At 40.7% G+C, this 22,025-nt stretch overlaps 2 protein-coding genes across 5 annotated transcripts in view; one reads left to right on the top strand and one right to left on the bottom strand.

Annotated features, from left to right (window-relative positions):
- Positions 1–5,565, bottom strand: part of RSF1 (remodeling and spacing factor 1) — a 149,028-nt gene extending 143,463 nt beyond the window's left edge. Inside the window, exon 1 of one of the 2 annotated variants that reach the window (XM_019954640.2) lies at positions 5,132–5,565. In XM_019954640.2, coding sequence (XP_019810199.2) covers positions 5,132–5,318 — 187 coding nt within the window. In that variant the 5' untranslated portion in view covers positions 5,319–5,565. The remainder of the gene's footprint in view (positions 1–5,131) is intronic. The other variant, XM_019954641.2, reaches the window with a different exon arrangement.
- A 136-nt stretch (positions 5,566–5,701) lies between these two features.
- The window catches only part of AAMDC (adipogenesis associated Mth938 domain containing), a 33,660-nt gene continuing 17,336 nt past the window's right edge, over positions 5,702–22,025 (top strand). The window contains exons 1-3 of one of the 3 annotated variants that reach the window (XM_019954645.2): positions 5,733–5,842; positions 13,569–13,657; positions 14,417–14,566. In XM_019954645.2, coding sequence (XP_019810204.2) covers positions 14,435–14,566 — 132 coding nt within the window. In that variant the 5' untranslated portion in view covers positions 5,733–5,842; positions 13,569–13,657; positions 14,417–14,434. Of the gene's footprint in view, positions 5,843–13,568; positions 13,658–14,416; positions 14,567–22,025 lie in introns of all 3 variants that reach the window. The other 2 variants (XM_019954644.2, XM_019954646.2) reach the window with 2 other exon arrangements.

The raw sequence follows: 22,025 nt of genomic DNA, 5'->3' as shown, positions 1-22,025 counted from the left end.
CAGGTTGATCTCCTTGCAGTCCAAGGGACTCTCAAGAGTCTTCTCCAACACCACAGTTCAAAAGCATCAATTCTTCGGCACTCAGCCTTCTTCACAGTTCAACTTTCGCATCCATATATGACCACTGGAAAAACCATAGCCTTGACTAGACGGGCCTTTGTTGGCAAAGTAATGTCTCTGCTTTTGAATATGCTATCTAGGTTGGTCATAACTTTCCTTCCAAGGAATAAGCGTCTTTTAATTTCATGGCTGCAGTCACCATTTGCAGTGATTTTGGAGCCCCAAAAATAAAGTCTGACACTGTTTCCACTGTTTCCCCATCTATTTGCCATGAAGTGATGGGACCAGATGCCATGATCTTCGTTTTCTGAATGTTGAGCTTTAAGCCAACTTTTTCACTCTCCTCTTTCACTCTCATCAAGAGGCTTTTTAGTTCCTCTTCACTTTCTGCCATAAGGGTGGTGTCATCTGCATATCTGAGGTTATTGATATTTCTCCCAGCAATCTTGATTCCAGCTTGTGCTTCTTCCAGATTCCTTCTTTCCCTAGTACCTCCAGTTCTGGGACAAGGTCAACAACCTTCCTCCAATCCTCTATAATTTTTGATTACCTCAACTCTATGATATAGATGAGGAAATGATGAGGAAGAAATACTTTTCTCTCTTTCCTTCTAATAAATGTGTAAAGAACATCTCTTCTTTCAAAGGTAGAAGAACTGAAACTGGACATTTCAACCAGATAAGGCTCTGGTTCCAGCAATGCTACCACCAACAATCTACCACTGTGGATCCATGCAACTCCTGGCACATGTACCTGGTAAGATCTTTTGCTCAAAGTAACAGATGGTGACTCCAGTTACAGTAAAGTTATCTTTCTAATTTATGAATGAACCTAAAAACTACTGTCACACAATTCAGTTATCACTAACAGAAGAGAATATATTAAGTTACAGTCACAACTCTAGTTAAAACAAAAAAAGTATATCCTTTTATAAATACTTGACATTTTGACCACAAGAGTTCAAAGTTCAAATCATTAAAAAACTCAAAACACAAATCAAACCTAAAATAGCTCTAAAAATTAAAATTTAAAAACCCCAACAAACCAAAAACCTAATGATCAACTTATTTAGTACTATACAATAACTCGGTCAACCATATCCATACACAGCTTAGTAGACTGTTATTAGATAAATATAATTTCTCAATCAGTACCCATACTAAGACTACCTTTAAAGGATGGAAAAGTATATTTTCCTCTTGAAGAAGAAAGTCCTCTGGAGAAGAGGGAATATACCGGGGAGCCTTGGATGTTGGTAATTCCACAAAGTCAATGTCAACTTTTAGTTATATTCATACGTCCTGATCAACCACCAGTCATCAAGAGGACGCTGGTGAAGTCCATACAGAGCACAGAATTGGGAAGGCTACATTAGACGCAGAACTGGGAGGGCTACAGTGTCAGTTGGCACACCCTTTTCCTATTCTAATTAATATCACTATGAAATCTAAATAAGATTCTAGCAAAAACTATATAAGCTTGGGCACTGAACAGCTGAATCAACCTCTTGAACCTTAGTTTCTACACTTGCCAAATGGGAATAACAGTACCAACCTCAGAGTGTAGCTGTGAGGAATAAGGAGATGTTTGCACACGGTAAATGCTCAGCAAGTAGTAGCTATTATTATATCCTTAAGACTAAAAAAGTAGTTTATAAAACCAACTTTGGGACTTCCCTGGTGGTCCAGCGGCTGAAATTCTGCACTCCCAATGTAAGGGGCCTGGGTTCGATCCCTGGTCAGGGAATTAGATCCCAAATGCCACTAAAAATCCCTCATGCCACAATGAAGAGTGAAGATTCTGTATGCCACGACTAAGACCCAGTGTGCCAAATAAATAAAGATTTTTTAAAATAAAGTAAAAAGTAATAATTGACACTGTAGGGGATAAAGGAAGCATTCGAAGCTGAAGCCATAATGTCAAAATAAGACTTATAAACAAAAACTTAAGGGAAAGTTCATAAAGTGCCTAAACAAGAACAACATACAGAAATGGTCTTTTCCAAAGATGTTATGGTATCAATATACCTACCACAATAAATGACTAGGTGAAAAATATTTAACTGGCAACTCAGAAGAGTACACTTTACAAACTTTTTAAGGTATAATTACACCAGGAAAAACCAAGTTTTATACAATAGGGTTCTTTCAACAGCACTAAGAACTGCCTTTTAAGAATATTAAAATGTATACAGAGCAAAACTCCTTTGATTATAACAAAGACTATCCCCCAAGAGCACAAAGGCTCAACATTATACTGTGCTTAAAGTCCTTTCTCACGACATGCTAAAAATTAATATTTTCAGTCCAAATGCACTTTTGTGTCTGTTACCTCATAAATACCTTTAATAAAATTTGTAACACAACAGTATTTCAGGGATTCCCTGGGGTTCAGTGGTTAGAACTTGGCACTTTGACTACAGTGCCCAGGTTCAATCCCTGGTAGGGGAAATAGAATACACACAGAGTGTAGTAGGGCAAAAAAAAAAAAAAAAAATTATATATATATATATATATATATATATATATGTACTTGGTTTATGATAGGACTTTTGAAACATTTCATTTGATCCTCAGATATTACCTCCATTTCCTCAAGAAACCAGATCCACAGAAATTAAGTAATTTCCCCCACAAACTACATATTAATATTACACTATTCAAGAGGCTGATTCAGCTGTCCTGAGACAATCAGCAAAACATTTAGTTCAACTATATCCAATGTCTTTTAACTCTAGTACACCACAACTCCAAGACTCAGTTCAAACATTCTTAGTTGGAGCAGTATTATCAATTATTACAAGTAGGTTAACCATCACCAAAGGCCTGGAAGTCTCCTCCCTGCACAGCATTTCACCTGCAGAGACTTCATTTGCCAAGTATGTTGAACTGGGTAACACTGATTATTATTCTTAGATCAACTGATGACAAAATCTATTATCATAGTTGAAACTTTACCAACAATAATGCGTGGCTGAACCCACTGGTATATTCTTTTGGCGCGCATTATTTCTCATTTTTTACTTAGTCACCCACTGTTCAATACTAGCTAGAAAGTAACATGAAGTATTAGACTGACCCTGATATTTTTTTTCTTGTTTCTAACAAAAGCCAAATGCAGAGGCCAAAACACTTATTAGGAATGGAGAGTCAAGCAATCTTATATACCACCCAAAATACAGTGCCATGACATAAAGTTTATGCTTGCATTTCAACTTGGTTGAAATATCATATATTCCAAAAACAAGTTACCAGCAGTACCTTTCCTCAAATTCCCACATTTTTCTTATAGATACATTACCATCATTTCCCAAGATATCCTAAAAGTAACTAACAAGGCATATGTCCTTCAAAATGACTATTTCCATAAAAAATATAAATACAATTTGATAACCATCAAATTCTAACTACATTGGGGAGTTTAACTTTTCAAGAAATTCTGCAGGAAGTCTTTATATAATGTAACCTTTTATTTGCCGGAGCTTTTTAACGGTAGAGTAGATTTGGGCAGGTAAGGAGAGATATATGCCTGTACCATAATTGCTGTATTCATGTGAGTCTGGTAGCCATAACATAATTTACTCTCTAGGTTATATTTTGGACAACTTCACACTTGGGCTCTTTCTAGCAATGTACATATATTCTACTAACAGAAACTTCATTCCCATGGAGAATTGAAAACACCCTGATTTCTTGAAAAGGAAATAGCTATCTGTTTCGCACAATACCTAGTCCACACTGTGGCCACCTAGTACGGACAAAAAGGGGAAAAAAGGACCTATTTGGACAACGTTTCTTCTTCAGCCAAGGGCTGTTCCCAGATAAAGGCAATGCTCAGAGTACCATAACAACAAAAAACCTTTCTCTGAAAAAGAGAGGAAAGATCGGGAATAAACAGGGAGTGAGTGTACGCGCTCAGTGAGGGCTGGAGGCAGCAGGCGCGGCGCGGAGATGCTCCAGCGAAAAGAACCACCAGCAGCAAGCAGCAGCAGGAAGTTTCAATGGGGCCGGGCAGAGCATGCGCCCTGCACCCGCGCGGTGGCCTTATGTGGAAGGAGCACCACTTGCGAACACCAATAATAGACCGGCGGCACCAGAGAGAGAAACATGAGCAACAAGCACCTTCTTCAACTGTTTCCCCCTCCGTCTGAGCCCCTCCTCCATCCTACATACTAAACACCCCACCCTACCCTTCAAATGGGAGGGCGACTTCTTCCCCTAAGCCTTACTGCCAGGATGAAGGGGGAAGGGACTGGAAAAGTGGAGAGATGCTTTTCTATTATTTGGGGGAGGGGGGGAGCAGGGAGGAGGAGAAAAACTATGGGGGAGGAGAAATTAACCCTCTGCCCACCAAAGCGGAGAAGCAAAACCGACTTCACCACCACCCACCCCCCAAAGTGAGAATGGAAGAGGACCCCCTTCCTATGAAGGAGCAGCAAACCTCCCGACTCCCGAAGAAGGAGTTTTGGGGGTTAAACCGACCCTGGAGGGGAAGGGAAAGGAGACCGGAGCCGACTCTCTCTCGGGGGAGTTCCCACTAGAGGGAGGGAGAGATGAAGTGTCCTCTGGCCCCCGCCCACCCAGGTGGAGGGAGAGAAAGGGGCGCCCGGAGAAGACGAGCCCAGCCTCCCCCGAGATAGTAGGGAGGATGGTGGGAGGAGGGGAGGGAGCGAGGGAGGGGTAGAGGAGAAAAGCGCAAAGCTGGCCGGAACCTGCGCTCCCCTTCCTCCGCCACCGAGAACGAGAAGGGGTAAGGGACCTGGCCCCCACCGCGGGGTAGCAGCCCCCGGTGCGGCCGATCAGCACAATGACCCCCCCTCATCCCCCGCGCCCAGACCTAGACCACGACGCCCCCACCTCTGCCGGGCGCCGGGCGGAGTTGGCCCTACGGGGCCTCCGCCCCGCCTCCCCACTGCCCGAGACCCCCGGGGGCTGGGCGGAGGAGACGGGCCGCGCGGAACTGCGCCTCAGCGGGAGGACAGAGCCGCGGAGGCCCGGGGTGTCTGTGGGGAGCAGAGAGAAGGAGCAAGCCAGGGCCGCTTCCCGCCGGGCGTTCGGGCCCCCTCGCTTACCTTCTCCGTTGCCGACGTCCGGCGGCGGAGCTTGCAGCACCCGCTCGAGCTCCGGGAACGGCAACTCAGGCAGGTCGAGCAGCGGCCCGTAGCGCTCCAAGAAAGAGCAGACTACGGCGAAGTTGGGACACGAACCCGGGCAGCCCGGAGGAGCCATCGCCGCCGCCGCTGCCGCCGCCGCCGCCATTTTGAACTGGAGGATGGAGGAGGAGGAGGCGATGGGGGTGGTGAGGGGAGTTGGGGTGCCGAGGAACAGCAGGGCAACCTTACAGACGACAGGAGGCGCTAGCAAGTGGGCGCCCCTGCGGATCCGGGCGTCTCAGGCACGGCGCCGCGATCCCACAATACAACGGCGTCTCAGAGCAGTCGAGAACCCAGTCAGACGGAGGAAAGAGAGGCGCTCCGTGCCTTTCACTTTCCGCCCTCTTCCCGCTCCTCCCACTTCGGGCTTGCCACTGCCTCGTGTGACAGGGGGAATGAAAACAAGGGCTGCGGAGCAGGGAGGCGGGGCTGGAAGCTCGGGAGGCGGGACTTTTGGGGGCAAAGACCAATAGACTTGAAGGGGGCGGGGCTTCGCTTGAAGACTGGCCGAAACATTCTTTTCCGGGCGGGGCGAGTCAGGGGGGAGAGCGTCTAGCGGAGATCGCCTGAGCAAAGGTGAGAGGTAAAGCACGGAGCGGTTTGAGATCTCCGCTCCTCGGAAGGTGTCGGGTAAGTTTGGGGGGGGTCACTCCTGGAACTGAAACTGGCCACCAGATAGATGGTCAGGGCAGTTGAGGAGAGTGAATAAGAAGGAGAAAAAGAGCAGAATAGAAAAAAAAAAAAAGCTATTCTGAGGAAAAATTGGAGAGGGGAAAAGTAGAGAGGTGCCCTGAGTTGGGGATTGGGATGGATCCTTTGTAATGAAGGAGTCTCTGTGAAGTTTGCTGAGGTACAAGTACTGCACCTGCTTGAAAGCAGTGTCTGAGAACTGGGGGACGAGGGCCTGATGGAACGAAACTCTGCCGAGATCTCCAGTCTGAGGAGTTGGGGCCGTGTTAGGAAATCCGGGGTTTGAAGGGACCAGGCTCTTCTCAGGGAGCAAAGTTTGAGAGGATTGGGCCCTCCTGAGTTTGCCAGGGTGGGAGGGCGAGGGGCCCTGTTAAGGACTGAGATCTTAGGGACCAATCTCTGTAGCGGAACCAAGATCGAGGGTGGACTAGGACTGCCCTGAGCGCACACCTGGTAGGAAATTTGTTGCAAGGGCAAAAGTTTGTTAGAAGACAGAGTTCTGCTTCGTTGGGAGAAGTAGTGAGCACTCTCCCACAAAGAATCTCAGAAAAACCATCAGTAATGCAAAGCAGAATATGTAGCTTGGGATATAATGTGCATTATTATGGTTAAGAGTCTGGACTTGGAGTTCAGCAAGACTTGAGTCCTAAGAAAACCGCTTCACGACATTGGGAAGACTTTTTCATTTCTTTGAAAGTCTGAAGGTGGGGGGGCGGTGATGATAGTACCTACATCATAAGATTTTACTGTATAATTCACAATAAATTGATTAGCACAATGCCCTGGCACATTGTGAGTAAAAGTTGCTCAGTCGTGTCCGACTCTTTGCGACCCCATGGACTATACAGTCGAGGGAATTCTCAAGGCCAGAATACTGGAGTGGGTAGCCATGTCCTTCTCCAGGGGATCTTCCAACCCAGGGATCCAACCGGGGTCTCCTGCATTGCAGACAGGTTCTTTACCAACTGAGCTACCAGGGAAGCCCCTGGCACATTGTAAATACTTTAAAAATTAGTTGCTACTATTGAAGAAAATCCCTAAAATTTAGATTGTATTCAATTGTTTGTAATTGATAGTTTACTACTTTGAGCCAAAAATTTCAGTGTGCATTTAAAATTTATATAGTATCTACTTAATAAAATAATTTCAAAATATAATATAAATCACAGGACAATTTATAATTAAAAGAAAATAAATATATGGCATAACTCAATGGACATGAGTTTGAGCACATTCCAGGAGATAGTGAAGGACAGGGAGGCCTGGCCTGATGTAGTCATGGGGGTCACAAAGAGTCAGACATGACTGAGCAACTGAACAACAAAAGAAATATATAGGCAAATAATTATATTGGGAACAGAGAAAATGATTACCATCTTAAAAATTAAATTTTGTTCCACATTTCTAGGTAAAAAAGGGAAAAACCATAATGTTCTATGTCAGACTATTAACCAAGGAAAGAATTCTCATTTATCAAGAGAAAAATATTCTATATTGTAAGAGGAATTTATTAACTAGAATACTGATTCTTAATCCTGAATAATATATAAACCCTTTTTAAAGGAAAAAAATGTTCTTTTAAAATTTACAAATACTCTTGAGAATTCCAGTTTAAGAAGTACTGATTAAATAAAGTCTACACAACAATGTGATTGTACTTCATGCCATTGAACTATGTGCTTAAAAATGGCTAAAATGGTTAAGTTTTATGGTATATATATTTTGCCACAATAAAAAAGTTTTTAAAAAAAGAAAAGTCTCATTTTAAGAATATTTCTTGGTGATGAATTATACTAGCAAAAGAGAAGTTTTAATTTAATATGTGGTAAAATGTTATAAGCAACACCATAATGAAACAACTAAACTAAAACAAATATTGTACAACACAGGGAATACAGCCAGTAATTTATAGTGAATTTAAATGTAGTATAACTGTTAAAAATTGTGAATCACTGTGCTGTGTACCTGAAACATTTAAAACTATACATCAACTATACCTCAATTAAAAAAAAACAAAAACTAAAATATATTGGTAGAACTCTCAAACTCCCAAGAGATACTCTAGACTTGGGCTCCTGAACTCATCAGTTTTGCAAAGATACAAAAATCTTCATAAGATCATAACTTAATTGACTTTAAATGAAAGGCAGGTACACAATAGTAAATAAAATTGTATCTTTATGAATGAATTTTGATGGGGAAAAAACCTTCAAACCAAAAGAAAGACTTAATTATTTAATAACACTACCCCTGCCTCTTTCTATTTCTTCACTTTCAGCTTTTTCAGCACCTCACCTGCTCTCTCTAGGGATTGTAAAAATAACTTTCAAAAAAAAAAAAACAGCTTTATATAATTTTTTCTTTTCTCAATGCTAACACTGTTACGCAAGGTGGGGGAGGGTGCCTGATAAATAAGGTTAGAGTTTCTGCCTTTTCTAATCAAGACTGGCATTAGAACAAAGTCCTTGGGCATCAAAAGTTATGTCCACCCAAAAGATAAGAGATGTTTCATTACAAAGCAAGGTTTAGGTCAGATGTTCACTAAGTCTGTTCTTAGAAAAAAACAAATAATAAATACCCATAATACTACATCTCTTCTTTCCTTGGGCCAAAATAATTTGTGGGTTACGGGAAAAAAAAAAAAAAAAACCTTAGTTTTTCATTCAGAATTAATGACTAGTTTATTCAAAATACCAAAAAGAAACAACAAATGCTCTTTAGAAAAATGGGTAAGTAAATTGTGATATAGTCTTTCAACAGACTACTGCGTCTGAGCAGTGATACACACTGATACCTATTATAACATTCATGAATCCCAGAAACATTTTGAGTGAAAGAAGAAAGACACAAAAGAGTAGGTACTTACAATTTCATCAACATGAAGGTCTAATATGTGGGAATAACAATTAAAAGCTACTTTTGATCTTAGAAGGGGATTGATTAGAAGGGTGCAGAAGGGAAATTTCAAGGTACATTCGGTATCACGTTTGGCAAGTTTATACATTTGTGAAAATCTTTGAACTCAATAATATCTGCACTTAATTGAATATAATTATGCTTTAATTTTAAAATTTAATAACTTAGCCTTCAATTTTCTCAAATTGCATTGATAAGAATCTGCCTTGTAACAGAATAATTTACACATATTTCTGTCTCCCCAACATACTATCTTTGCATTTGTTGCACAATTTTTTTTAACAGATATTATAAGCCTGGCAAATGTTATTGAGGTGAATTGGATTTGATCATGGAGCCAGTTTGGGAATTCCCATGAACAAATTTACTTAGTGGAAGTCACTTAGTCATGTCCTACTCTTTGCAACCTTATAGGCTATACATACAGTCCATGGAATTCTCCAGGCCAGAATACTGGAGTGGGTAGCCTTTCCCTTCTCCAGGGGATCTTTACTTAGGTTTGTTAAAACTCACTTTTAAAACAATACTTTTAGAAGTATGTGTTATATGTAATGAAAAAGCCAGTGTCAACAGATGTAAGAATCTTATGTTCTTCAAAATAGTTTCTTAGGAAAATATATGAAAATAAGTAATATAAACAAGATTTAACCCAGCCATTTTCTGATTCTTTCTCTTAATGATAACTGACTTCTCTGTTGCATAGAATTCTATTCGTTGAAGAATCACTTTTGGAAATGTCTTACCATCTTTTTTCTTAACAGTTAGCATCTATCCTTATTTCTTAAAAGCATGGCTGAAATTGATGAATTATTTCTCAGATGAAATAATTATTTTTACCGAAAGAGAAGTTATGTTGGCTTTTTTGTAGAAATATGTACTGCTAACTGCTAAGTCGCTTCAGTCGTGTCCAACTCTGTGCGACCCCATAGACGGCAGCCCATCAGGCTCCCCCGTACCTGGGATTCTCCAGGCAAGGACACTGGAGTGGGTTGCCATTTCCTTCTCCATAGAAATATGTAAGTTGGTTCTAATATTAATATGGAAGTGCAAAGAACCCAGAACATCCTAAACAGTGTTTTAAATGATCAATAGAGTTGAAAGTTTCACCCTTCCTGGTTTCAAAAAAAAGAGAAAATTTTATAATTAATTGCACATCTTCTCTCTCTAGTGTAATATTAACTGTTCATCAAGAATCATGTTTTATAAACTTATGTCTTCCTCCCATAGAACCAAAAACAGTGTTTATGTCCTTTGTTATATAATACATTAAAAAATGGATAAGTAGTTACTAATATTAGGTAGAAATATCACTTGTTATTGTCTTTATTTGGAGATTAAATACAATTTAAGGACAGGTATATAGGTACCAAATTACCAAGGGGTAGACATGGTTAGCACTTCCCTGGTGGCTCAGACATTAAAGCATCTGCCTACAATCTGGGAGACCTGGGTTCAATCCCCGGGTCGGGAAGATCTCCTGGAGAAGGAAATGGCAACCCACTCCAGCATTCTTGCCTGGAAAATCCCATGGACGAAGGAGCCTGATAGGCTACAGTCCATGGGGTTGCAAAGAGTCGGATACGACAGTGACTTCACACTCACACTCAGACATGGTTAATTTTATGTGTCAGCCTGGCTGGGCTATAGTAGTCAGTTAATCCGATCAAACACTAATCTAGGTGCTGCTATGAGTGAAAAGCAAAGAAGAAAAGGAAAGATATAAGCATCTGAATGCAGAGTTCCAAAGAATAGCAAGAAGAGATAAGAAAGCCTTCCTCAGTGATCAATGATCAATGCAAAGAAATAGAGGAAAACAACAGAATGGGAAAGACTAGAGATCTCTTCAGGAAAATTAGAGATACCAAGGGAACATTTCATGCAAAAATGGGCTCGATAAAGGATAGAAATGGTATGGACCTAACAGAGGCAGAAGATATTAAGAACAGGTGGCAAGAATACACAGAAGAACTCTACAAAAAAGATCTTAACGACCCAGATAATCACGATGGTGTGATCACTCACCTAGAGCCAGACATCCTGGAATGTGAAGTCAAGTGGGCCTTAGAAAGCATCACTACGAACAAAGCTAGTGGAGGTGATGGAATTCCAGTTGAGCTATTCCAAATCCTAAAAGATGATGCTGTGAAAGTGCTGCATTCAATATGCCAGCAAATTGGGAAAACTCAGCAGTGGCCAGAGGACTGGAAAAGGTCAGTTTTCATTCCAATCCCAAAGAAAGGTAATGCCAAAGAATGCTCAAACTATCGCACAATTGCACTCATCACACACACTAGTAAAGTAATGCTCAAAATTCTCCAAGCCAGGCTTCAGCAATACGTGAACCGTGAACTTCGAGATGTTCAAGCTGGTTTTAGAAAAGGCAGAGGAACCAGAGATCAAATTGCCAACATCTGCTGGATCATGGAAAAAGCAAGAGAGTTCCAGAAAAACATCTATTTCTGCTTTATTGACTATGCCAAAGCCTTTGACTGTGTGGATCACAATTAACTGTGGACAGTTCTGAAAGAAATGGGAATACCAGACCACCTGACCTGCCTCTTGAGAAACCTATATGCAGGTCAGGAAGCAACAGTTAGAACTGGACATGGAACAACAGACTGGTTCCAAATAGGAAAAGGACTACGTCAAGGCTGTATATTGTATGCAGAGTACATCATGAGAAATGCTGGGCTAGAAGAAGAACAAGCTGGAATCAAGATTGCCGGGAGAAATATCAATAACCTCAGATATGCAGATGACACCACCCTTATAGCAGAAAGTGAAGAGGAACTAAAAAGCCTCTTGATGAAAGTGAGAGAGTGAAAAAGTTGGCTTAAAGCTCATCATTCAGAAAACTAAGATCATGGCATCTGGTCCCATCACTTGATGGGAAATAGATGGGGAAACAGTGGAAACAGTGTCAGACTTTATTTTGGGGGCTCCCAGATCACTGCAGATGGTGATTGCAGCCATGGAATTAAAAAACGCTTACTCCTTGGAAGGAAAGTTATGACCAACCTGGATAGCATATTCAAAAGCAGAGACATTACTTTGCCAACAAAGGCCCGTCTAGTCAAGGCTATGGTTTTTCCAGTGGTCATGTATGGATGTGAAAGTTGGACTGTGAAGAAAGCTGAGCGCCTAAGAATTGATGCTTTTGAACTGTGGTGTTGGAGAAGACTCTTGAGAGTCCCTTGGACTGAAAGGACATCCAACCAGTCCATTTTAAAGGAGATCAGTCCTGGGTGTTCTTTAGAAGGACTGATGCTAAAGCTGAAACTCCAGTACTTTGGCCACCTCATGCGAAGAGTTGACTCACTGAAAAAGACTGATGCTGGGAGGGTTTGGGGGCAGGAGGAGAAGGGGATGACAGAGGATGAGATGGCTGGATGGCATCACCAACTCAATGGACAAGAGTTTGGGTGAACTCCAGGAGTTGGTGATAGACAGGGAGGCCTGGCATGCTGCAATTCATGGGGTCGCAAAGAGTTGGACACGACTGGGTGACTGAACTGAACTGAACCGATGAAGGTGTTTTGTGGCCTAGTCAACATTTACAATTAATTGACTTTTAAATAAAGAAGATGATCCTCAGTACTTTTGGAAGCCCTCATTCAATTAATTGAAAGACCTTAAAAGGAAAAGTGAGGTTTCCTTGAGGAAGAAGTAACACGTCAATACTGCAGTGACAATTTCTGCCTAAGAGTCAGCGATCTGCCAGCCTGCCCCCACAATTGTATAAGCCACTTCTGTGAAATAAATCTGTTAATATATATGGTCTACTGGTTCTGTTTCTCTGGAGAACCCCAAGTGATACAAGCCCCTTTTAGTTACTGTACTTATCAATGCTAGATGATTCTTTTTTGAAATGTCTCTTTATTGAGAAATTCTATATTCACTGAGTCATTGTCATCATAATTTTTAAAACATTATATTAGTTTTTAAGTATAGTGATTCAGTGTTTTCACAAATTATACTCCACTAACAGTTATTACAAGACAATGGCTATAATTCCCTGTGCTATAGAAAGTCTGAATTGGGATTCTTCCCCTACACCATTGTTCTTAGTTTATTTGTTTCTGTGTAGTCACTAGCCTAAACTAAATCTGGAATTCTGTCTCCCATGGAATGTGTAGCCACTGAAATCTATATTAAGGGCTTTTCTTTCTTTTTTTCTTGTTTTGTTTTCTTTTTTTTTTTTCTTCTTTTTTTTTCTTTTGGTCATGCCGTGAGGCTTGTGGGAACTCTGTGACGAGGGAGAACCTTGGGCCCCAGCAGTGAAAGCGCCAAGCCCTAACTCCTGGACCACCAGGGAATTCCCCTTGTTTTCATTTTTAAGTTTGGCTTCCTAGGGGTCTCCTCTGCGCCTGTGTAGCATAGTGTCCAGCCAAAGATTAATCAAAGATTGTGTTCAAACATCTCAAGCCAATAGGAGTTACCCTCTCTACTGATCCGATCCGTATATGCTGGGGAGTACATTCAGTGTTCAGGCCGTTTTCATTTCCTTCCTGGTTCTCATATTCTTCTGAGTCCTCCAGAGCCCCATTACCTTTTCACTTTGTATGTTCTATAGGCTCCATTAGCCCAGACATTTCCATGATTTAGGCCTATTCCTGTCTTTGATGCATATGCTCACAGCCTTTGTTCCACTCTGGATACTAGAAAGCTTATCCAGCACCCTTGGCTGTATCACCTCAATTCCTTTTCAATCCTGGCCTACTCTGACAATCCAATTGTTTGCTCCAAATAGGCTCACAATAATGAAGAAGCAGAGCCACCTGCCATCCATGTTTATTTGCCATTGAGATCACCAGATTAACAGATTATGCTCTAAATCAAGTAAGCCTCTTCTGCCTTAGCAACAAGACTTGGTTTTCATGCCCTGCCCCAGTCAAGTTGAACCTCTGTGCCAACAGAACCGATGTAGGGGTATGGGTGTAATCCCAGGCAAGAACAACAAAATATCTTACTGTTCTTATCTGAAATTCACTAGTTTTCACAAATAGGCATTTCTTCAGTTTGAAGTATGTCTATATTTCTGGAGTGCCAAATCATTATTTTGATAGTTTTGTCCAGCTCTATCCTTGCTTTGGGGGAAAGGATTTGTCAACCTCCTCATTACATCATGCTGAAGTAAATCTCTACCTTTATTTAATTACTTTTCAATTTTTTGGCTGCACAGTATGGTATGTGGGATCTTAGTTCCCTGACCAAGGATCAAACCCATGCCCCCTGAATTGGGAGTGTGGAGTCTTAACCACTGGACCACCAGGGAAGTCCATTCACCTTTAATTTTATCTTTCAAAAAATATCCTGAGAATTCTCTCCAGAGTCTGAGAAGTAATTGTAGTATCTAGTTTCCATGGTTGGATGAGTCAGGATCCCAAGAATAACATTTCACTTTTTAGGCCTTTACAGAAGACGTGACAACTACATAAATGACAAAGATGCTTCTTAACTCATAGAGGACCAGGGCTTACTATATTTTGTATATAGCATATTTTAAAATATATTCTATTTATAGTTTAGCTCTAGTATTTTGGAGCTGTTTCAAACTTACTTTAAAACTGATTAATTATATTTTTCCTTTAATTTCAGAGTTCAGTTAAGTTCCTTATGTCATCCCCTGAAATTGCTTCGCTCTCATGGGGGCAAATGAAAGTACAAGGCTCTACAAAAATCTATAAGGATTGCAAAGTGTGGCCAGGGGGAAGTCGGGATTGGGATTGGAGAGAAACAGGAACTGAGGTAAGCTATTAGTGTCTGGTTGAAACTGTGTAAGGCTGGCCAAGTAATTTCCAAACTCCTAAGCCTTAATGACCAAGTTCCAAGTGAAAAGTAACTATTTCTTTCATTCTCTCCCTCTTTCTTTCTCTCTCGATATAATACACATACCACTAAACTCACCATTAAACTTTTAAAATATGAAATACAATTGACTTTTTGTCATAACCTTGCACCGTAACTACCATTACTAATTCTAGGACATATTTATCATCCCAAAGGAAAGCTCATAACCATTAGCAGTCATTCTTTCTTCCCTCTCTCCAGCTCCTGACAACTATTACTTTCTGTTTCTATAGATGTGCCTATTCTAGACATTTCAAATAAACAAATTCATTCAATTCTCTTAAGTACAACCTAGGACTGGAAATTCTAGGTCATATGGTAACTCTGTGATTCACCTTTTGAGGAACTGCCAGACTGCTTTCCAAATTAACTGTACCATTTTACACTATAGATGTTAGGAATTTATGATGGTTTCAATTTTTCTAAGTCCCTCCTCACCAACACTTACTCTTATTTGCTTGGCTTTGCTTTTATTATATCATCCTGCTGCTAAGTTGCTTCAGTCGTGTCCGACTCTGTGCGACCCCACAGACGGCAGCCCACCAGGCTCTGCCGTCCCTGGGATACTCCAGGCAAGAACATTGGAGTGGGTTGCCATTTCCTTCTCCAATGCATGAAAGTGAAAAGTGAAAGTGAAATTGCTCAGTTGTGTCCGACTTTCAGCGACCCCATGGACTGCAGCCTACCAGGCTCCTCCATCCATGGGATTTTCCAGGCAAGAGTACTGGAGTGGGGTGCCATTGCCTTCTCCGATTGTATCATCCTAGTTAATGTGAAATGTTATCTCATTGTGATTTGAAGTTGCATTTCCATTATACTTCCTCCAGTATTCTCAGTGTACCATGCTCAAAATAGAGTCTCCATTCTGTGAGTGGAGGTTGGTTAAAAGAAGGGAACCCTCAACTCACCCTCCACACTCACATGGGACTTGGCTTAAGCAATAGATAGTTGCAGGCAGTATCATAAGCACTGATATCCTGATTCTTCCAGGAAGAAGGTCTTATAGCTGGTAGCAGAGACAAGGAATAGCCCTTGGCTGCAGCAGACTGAAGTGAGTTTCCACCTCAATGGACTAGGAGGAGGGAGGCAGGTAGCAGTCTTTCTTAAAGTATCAGATTCTCACCTTTCCTACCAAATATTTCTATTTTTTTCTTAAATACTTATTTCTTAATTTGCTCTTTACTCTTTGGGCCTTCCCAAAGTCTTTTTTAAAAAAATATTTATATATTTATTTGGCTGTGCAGGATCTTGGTTGTAGGAACTATTAGTTGCAGCATGTGGGATCTAGTTCCCTGACCAGGTATTGAACCCAGGGCTTCCTGCATTGGGGCAAAGTCTTAGCCACCAGACCACCAGGGAAGCCCCTTTCCATAGTGTTTGAATGATTGGGGTTAAAACAAATTCTTTTTAGGTTATGTTTTTTGGTTTGTTTGTTTTAATAATTTTAAGTGTGGGTAGTGGAGCTCCTCGTGCTCTAATGATGGAAGTTGATCCTTCGATTTTGAAGGATGGTTTTGCTGGATATACAATTTGTGGTTGAAAGTGTTTTTCTTGCAATACTTTGAAAACATCATTCCACTTTTTTTGATGTTACTGGTTACTAATGAGAAATTAAATGTTATTAAGGTTTCCTTGGACTCAACAAGTCACTTCTCTCTTGTTGCTTTCAAAATTCTCTTTAGCTTTTGACAGCTTGACTATGATACATCTATCAGTACATGCGGATCTCTTTGAGTTTATTTTGCTTGGAATGTATGGAACTTCATAAATGTGTAGATTGTTGTTCATCATTAAATTTGGGAAATTTTCACCAGTTACTTCTTCAAATATTCCTTCTGCCCCTTCTATCTCTCATCCTCTGTGAAAACTGTTGGGGGTATGTTGTGGGGGCTTTTTGTGTGTTTTTGGTAGAGGTTTTTGGTGTCCTACAGGTTTCTGAGGCTCTCTTCATTATTTTCATTCATTTTTCTGTCCCTTTTTGCAGATTGGATCATCTCAATTTACGTATCTTTCAGTTTTGCTGATTCTTGCCTACAGTTATACCCCTTTAGTGTAATTTTCATTTCAATATTGTACTTTTCAGCTCCAGAATTTCCTTTAAAAAATAATTTCTATCTCTTTATTGTTTTTCTCCAGTTAGATACATTCTTACACTATCCTTTAATTCTTTAGATATGGTTTCCTGGTACAATGACAGAAGTTTCCTTATATGCTTGAAACCAGTAAGTGTTTTACTTTGGTTTAAGGGACTCTGTATGAAATTTGGGGTATGCAGTCAACATTTAGCCAGACACTTTAAAACTCTGCTTGATCCTTGCTTATGAAGACTCTCAAAGTTACCTAGAATTGTGACCTTACGGCCTTCTCAGGTGATTTCTGGGCATATGTACAACCCTGGACATGTGTATGGCCTTTTCAATACCAAGGTTCATATCTGAGCTTTTCAAAGCCTCCTATAAACATCTCATTTTTTATTCTTTTCATGTTAGTTTTTCAGAACCTCTCACTTGCCATGTTGTCTACTACCTCAGGCAGCTGCACTGTTAAACAATTGTCTCTGACTGTTTTTGACAGCCTTCTCCAGGAGAAAAGATGGTTTGCACTGGTGAGCTCCAACTTAGATCAAATAAAGTCTATGAGTGAGGTCTTCCATGGAACCACCACACAGGTTAAATAATGACAGTTCTCTGGGGATGGGCATTTGAAGGAGCTTTAATCCATTATTCTATCTTGGGTGATTGCAAAGCTGATGGTTTTCACTGTGATTCCAGGTTGTTGGTTTTCAAGGTGATCACAGAAGTGATAATGGGATAGTGGGATGTGTTAAAGACCCCATTATTCTGTTACTGTTAATTTCTCCTTTTATGTCTGTTAACATTTACCTTATATATTGAGGTGTTCCTATTTTGAGTAATACCTATGTTTTTAAATTTGTTGTTTCTTTTTCTTGAATTGACCCTTTGATTATGTCCTTCTAACAGTATTTATTTACTTTTATAATTTTTATTATTTTTTGGCTGCACCACGTGGCATGCAGGATTTGTGTTCCCCAATCAGAGATCAAATCTCTGCCCCCTTAGTGGAAACTCAGAGTCTTAACCACTAGAGCACCAGGGAAATTCCAGCAGGTTTTAAAGTCTACTTTATCTGATATAAGTATTGCTTCTCTGGCTTTCTTTTTATTTCCATTTGTATGGAATACCTTTTATCATTCCCTCATTTTCAATCTGTAGGTGTCTCTAGATCTGAAATGAGTCTCTTGTAGGCAGCATATATATGGGTCTTATTTTTATTTATTGTATTGTATTTATTTTATTTACTTGTATTTATTCAGCCAGTCTATGTCTTTTGATTGGAGCATGTAGTTCATTTACATTTACGGTCATTATTGATGTATGTTCCTAATACCATTTTGTTAATTGTTTTGGATTTGTTTGTGAGGTCTTTTTTCCCCTTTCTTCTTTTGCTCTTTTCTCTTGTGATTTGATGACTGTCTTTAGTGTTATGTTTGGATTCCTTTCTTTTTTGTGTGTATATCAGAGATTTTTGTTTACTGTGAGGCTTTTATATATTTATATACATACTAGACCATTCAGGTATGACCTAAGTCAAATCCCTTATGATTATACAGTGGAAGTGAGAAATAGATTTAAGGGACTAGATCTGATAGATAGAGTGCCTGATGAACTATGGGCAGAGGTTCGTGACATTGTACAGAAGACAGGGATCAAGACCATCCCCATGGAAAAGAAACTCAAAAAAACAAAATGGCTGTGTGAGGAGGCTTTACAAATAGCTGTGAAAAGAAGAGAAGCGAAAAGCAAAGGAGAAAAGGAAAGATATAAGCATCTGAATGCAGAGTTCCAAAGAATAGCAAGGAGAGATAAGAAAGCCTTCCTCAGCGATCAATGCAGAGAAATAGAGGAAGACAACAGAATGGGAAAGACTAGAGATCTCTTCAAGAAAATTAGAGATGCCAAGGGAACATTTCATGCAAAGATGGGCTCGATAAAGGACAGAAATGGTATGGACCTAACAGAGGCAGAAGATATTAAGAACAGGTGGCAAGAATACACAGAAGAACTGTACAAAAAAGATCTTAACGACCCAGATAATCACGATGGTGTGATCACTCACCTAGAGCCAGACATCCTGGAATGTGAAGTCAAGTGGGCCTTAGAAAGCATCACTACGAACAAAGCTAGTGGAGGTGATGGAATTCCAGTTGAGCTATTCCAAATCCTGAAAGATGATGCTGTGAAAGTGCTGCACTCAATATGCCAGCAAATTTGGAAAACTCAGCAGTGGCCAGAGGACTGGAAAAGGTCAGTTTTCATTCCAATCCCAAAGAAAGGTAATGCCAAAGAATGCTCAAACTACTGCACAATTGCACTCATCGCACACGCTAGTAAAGTAAGGCTCAAAATTCTCCAAACCAGGCTTCAGCAATACGTGAACTGTGAACTTCCAGATGTTCAAGCTGGTTTTAGAAAAGGCAGAGGAACCAGAGATCAAATTGCCAACATCCGCTGGATCATGGAAAAAGCAAGAGAGTTCCAGAAAAACATCTATTTCTGCTTTATTGACTATGCCAAAGCCTTTGACTGTGTGGATCACAATAAATTGTGTAAAGTTCTGAAAGAGGTGGGAATACCAGACCACCTGACCTGCCTCTTGAGAAACCGATATGCAGGTCAGGAAGCAACAGTTAGAACTGGACATGGAACAACAGATTGGTTACAAATAGGAAAAGGAGTACGTCAAAGCTGTGTATTGTCACCCTGCTTATTTAACTTCTATGCAGAGTACATCATGAGAAACGCTGGGCTGGAAGAAGCACAAGCTGGAATCAGGATTGCCGGGAGAAATATCAATAACCTCAGATATGCAGATGACACCACCCTTATGGTAGAAAGTGAAGAGGAACTAAAAAGCCTCTTGATGAAAGTGAAAGAGGAGAGAGAAAAAGTTGGCTTAAAACTCAACATTCAGGAAACTAAGATCATGGCATCTTGTCCCATCACTTCATGGCAAATAGATGGGGAAACACTGTCAGTCTTTATTTTTCTGGGCTCCAAAATCACTGCAGATGGTGACTGCAGCCATGAAATTAAAAGGCGCTTACTCCTTGGAAGGAAAGTTATGACCAACCTAGATAGCATATTCAAAAGCAGAGACATTACTTTGCCAACAAAGGTCCGTCTAGTCAAACCAGACCACTGGTTTTTCCTGTGGTCATGTATGGATGTGAAAGTTGGAGTGTGAAGAAAGCTGAGCCCCGTAGAATTGATGCTTTTGAACTGTGGTGTTGGAGAAGACTCTTGAGAGTCCCTTGGACTGCAAGGAGATCCATCCAGTCCATTCTGAAGGAGATCAGCCCTGGGATTTCTTTGGAGGGAATGATGCTGAAGCTGAAACTCCAGTACTTTGGCCACCTCACTGGATTGAGTGACCTCACAGAGTTGACTCACTGGAAAAGACTCTGATGCTGGGAGGGATTGGGGGCAGGAGGAGAAGGGGACAACAGAGGATGAGATGGCTGGATGGTATCACCGACTCGATGGACGTGGGTTTGGGTGAACTCCAGGAGCTGGTGATGGACACGGAGGCCTGGCGTGCTGCAATTCATGGGGTCACAAAGAGTCGGACACGACTGAGCGACTGAACTGAACTGACTGATATGAAGTGACTGCTAAGTCACTTCAGTCATGTCTGACTGTTAGCGACCCTATGAACTGTAGCCCAAGAGGTTCCTCTGTCCATGGGATTCTCCAGGCAAGAATACTGAAGTGGGTTGCCACACCCTTCTCCAGGGGATCTTCCCAATGCAAGGATTGAACCCATATCTCTTATGTCTCCTGCACTGGCAGGCGGGTTCTTTACCACTAGCGCCACTTGGGAAGCCCATATCTATCTACCTATCTATTTATCTATGCTTGTTTTAAATTGCTGACCTCTTAATTTCAAATTCACTTTAGATAACCTGCATTTGTACTCCCCTCCCCTCACAATTACTTTTTGGTTTTTTCTTTTTTTGGCCATGTCACACCACATGCAGGACCTTAGTTCCCCAACCAAGGATTAAACTCATGCTGCCAGCAGTGGAAGTGCAGTCTTAACCACTGGACTGCCAAAAATTACTTTTTTGATATTATATATTTTACACCTCGGAGAAGGCAATGGCACCCCACTCAAGTACTCTTGCCTGGAAAATCCCATGGACGGAGGAGCCTGGTAGGAGTCGGACACGACTGAGCGACTTCACTTTCACTTTTCACTTTCATGCATTGGAGAAGGAAATGGCAACCCACTCCAGTGTTCTCGCCTGGAGAATCCCAGGGACGGCAGAGCCTGGTGGGCTGCCGTCTCTGGGGTTGCACGGAGTCGGACATGACTAAAGTGACTTAGCAGTAGCAGCATTTTACATCTCATTGTTTTGTGTCTCTGTTAGCCACTTAATTGTGGATACAAATAATTTTACTATTTTTGTCCATTTAACTTCCCTAGTAGCTTTGTGTGTGGATTATTTCCTACCTTTATTGTATGTTTGCCTTTACCAATGAGCTTTTCCATTTCATAATTTTCTTGTTATTAGTTGTGGCCTTTTCTTTCTGCCTAGAGTAGATCCTTTAGCATTTGTTGTAGAGCTGATTTGTTGGTGCTGAATTCTTCTAGCTTTTGCTTATCTGTAAGGTTTTTGATTTCTACATTGAATATGAACAGGAGCTTTGTTGGGTAGAGTATTATTTGGTTATAGGTTTTTCCTCTTTCCTCACTTTAAGTGTATCGTGCCACTCCCTTCTGGCCTATGGAGTTTCTGCTGAAAAATAATCCGATAACTTTATAGGAGTCCCCTTGTATGTTATTTGTTGCTCTTCCCTTGTTTTTAATATTCTGTCTTTAATTTTTGTCAGTTTGATTACAATATGTCTTAATGTGTTCCTCCATGGGTTAATCCTGTATGGGACTCTGCTTCCTAGACTTGGGTGACTTTCCTTTCACAGGTTAGGAAAGGTTTCAGCTATTATCTCTTCATATTTTTTTTCAGGCTCTTTCTCTCTTTGCTTTCTGGGACCCTTATAATGCCAATATTAGTGGGTATGATGTTGTTTCAGAGGTCTTTTAAACGGTCCTAATTTCTTTTCATTTTCTATTTTCTGTTTGGCAGTGGTGATTTCCACTACTCTGTATTCCAGCTCACTGATCCATTTATCTGCTTCATTTAGTCTATTATTGATTCCTTCTAGTGTGTTTTTTGTTTTAGTTATTGTTTATTAATTCTGTTTCATTTTTCATTTTAAAATTCTTTGTTAAAAACTTCTAATTTCTCTCTCTGTGCATCCATTCTCCTCCGAAG

Source organism: Bos indicus, chromosome 29, assembly GCF_029378745.1.
Source record: "Bos indicus isolate NIAB-ARS_2022 breed Sahiwal x Tharparkar chromosome 29, NIAB-ARS_B.indTharparkar_mat_pri_1.0, whole genome shotgun sequence".
Classification (NCBI taxonomy): Eukaryota; Metazoa; Chordata; class Mammalia; order Artiodactyla; family Bovidae; genus Bos; species Bos indicus.
The sequence above is the reverse complement of the archived record's forward strand: the minus strand, read 5'-3'. Positions and strand labels throughout refer to the sequence as shown.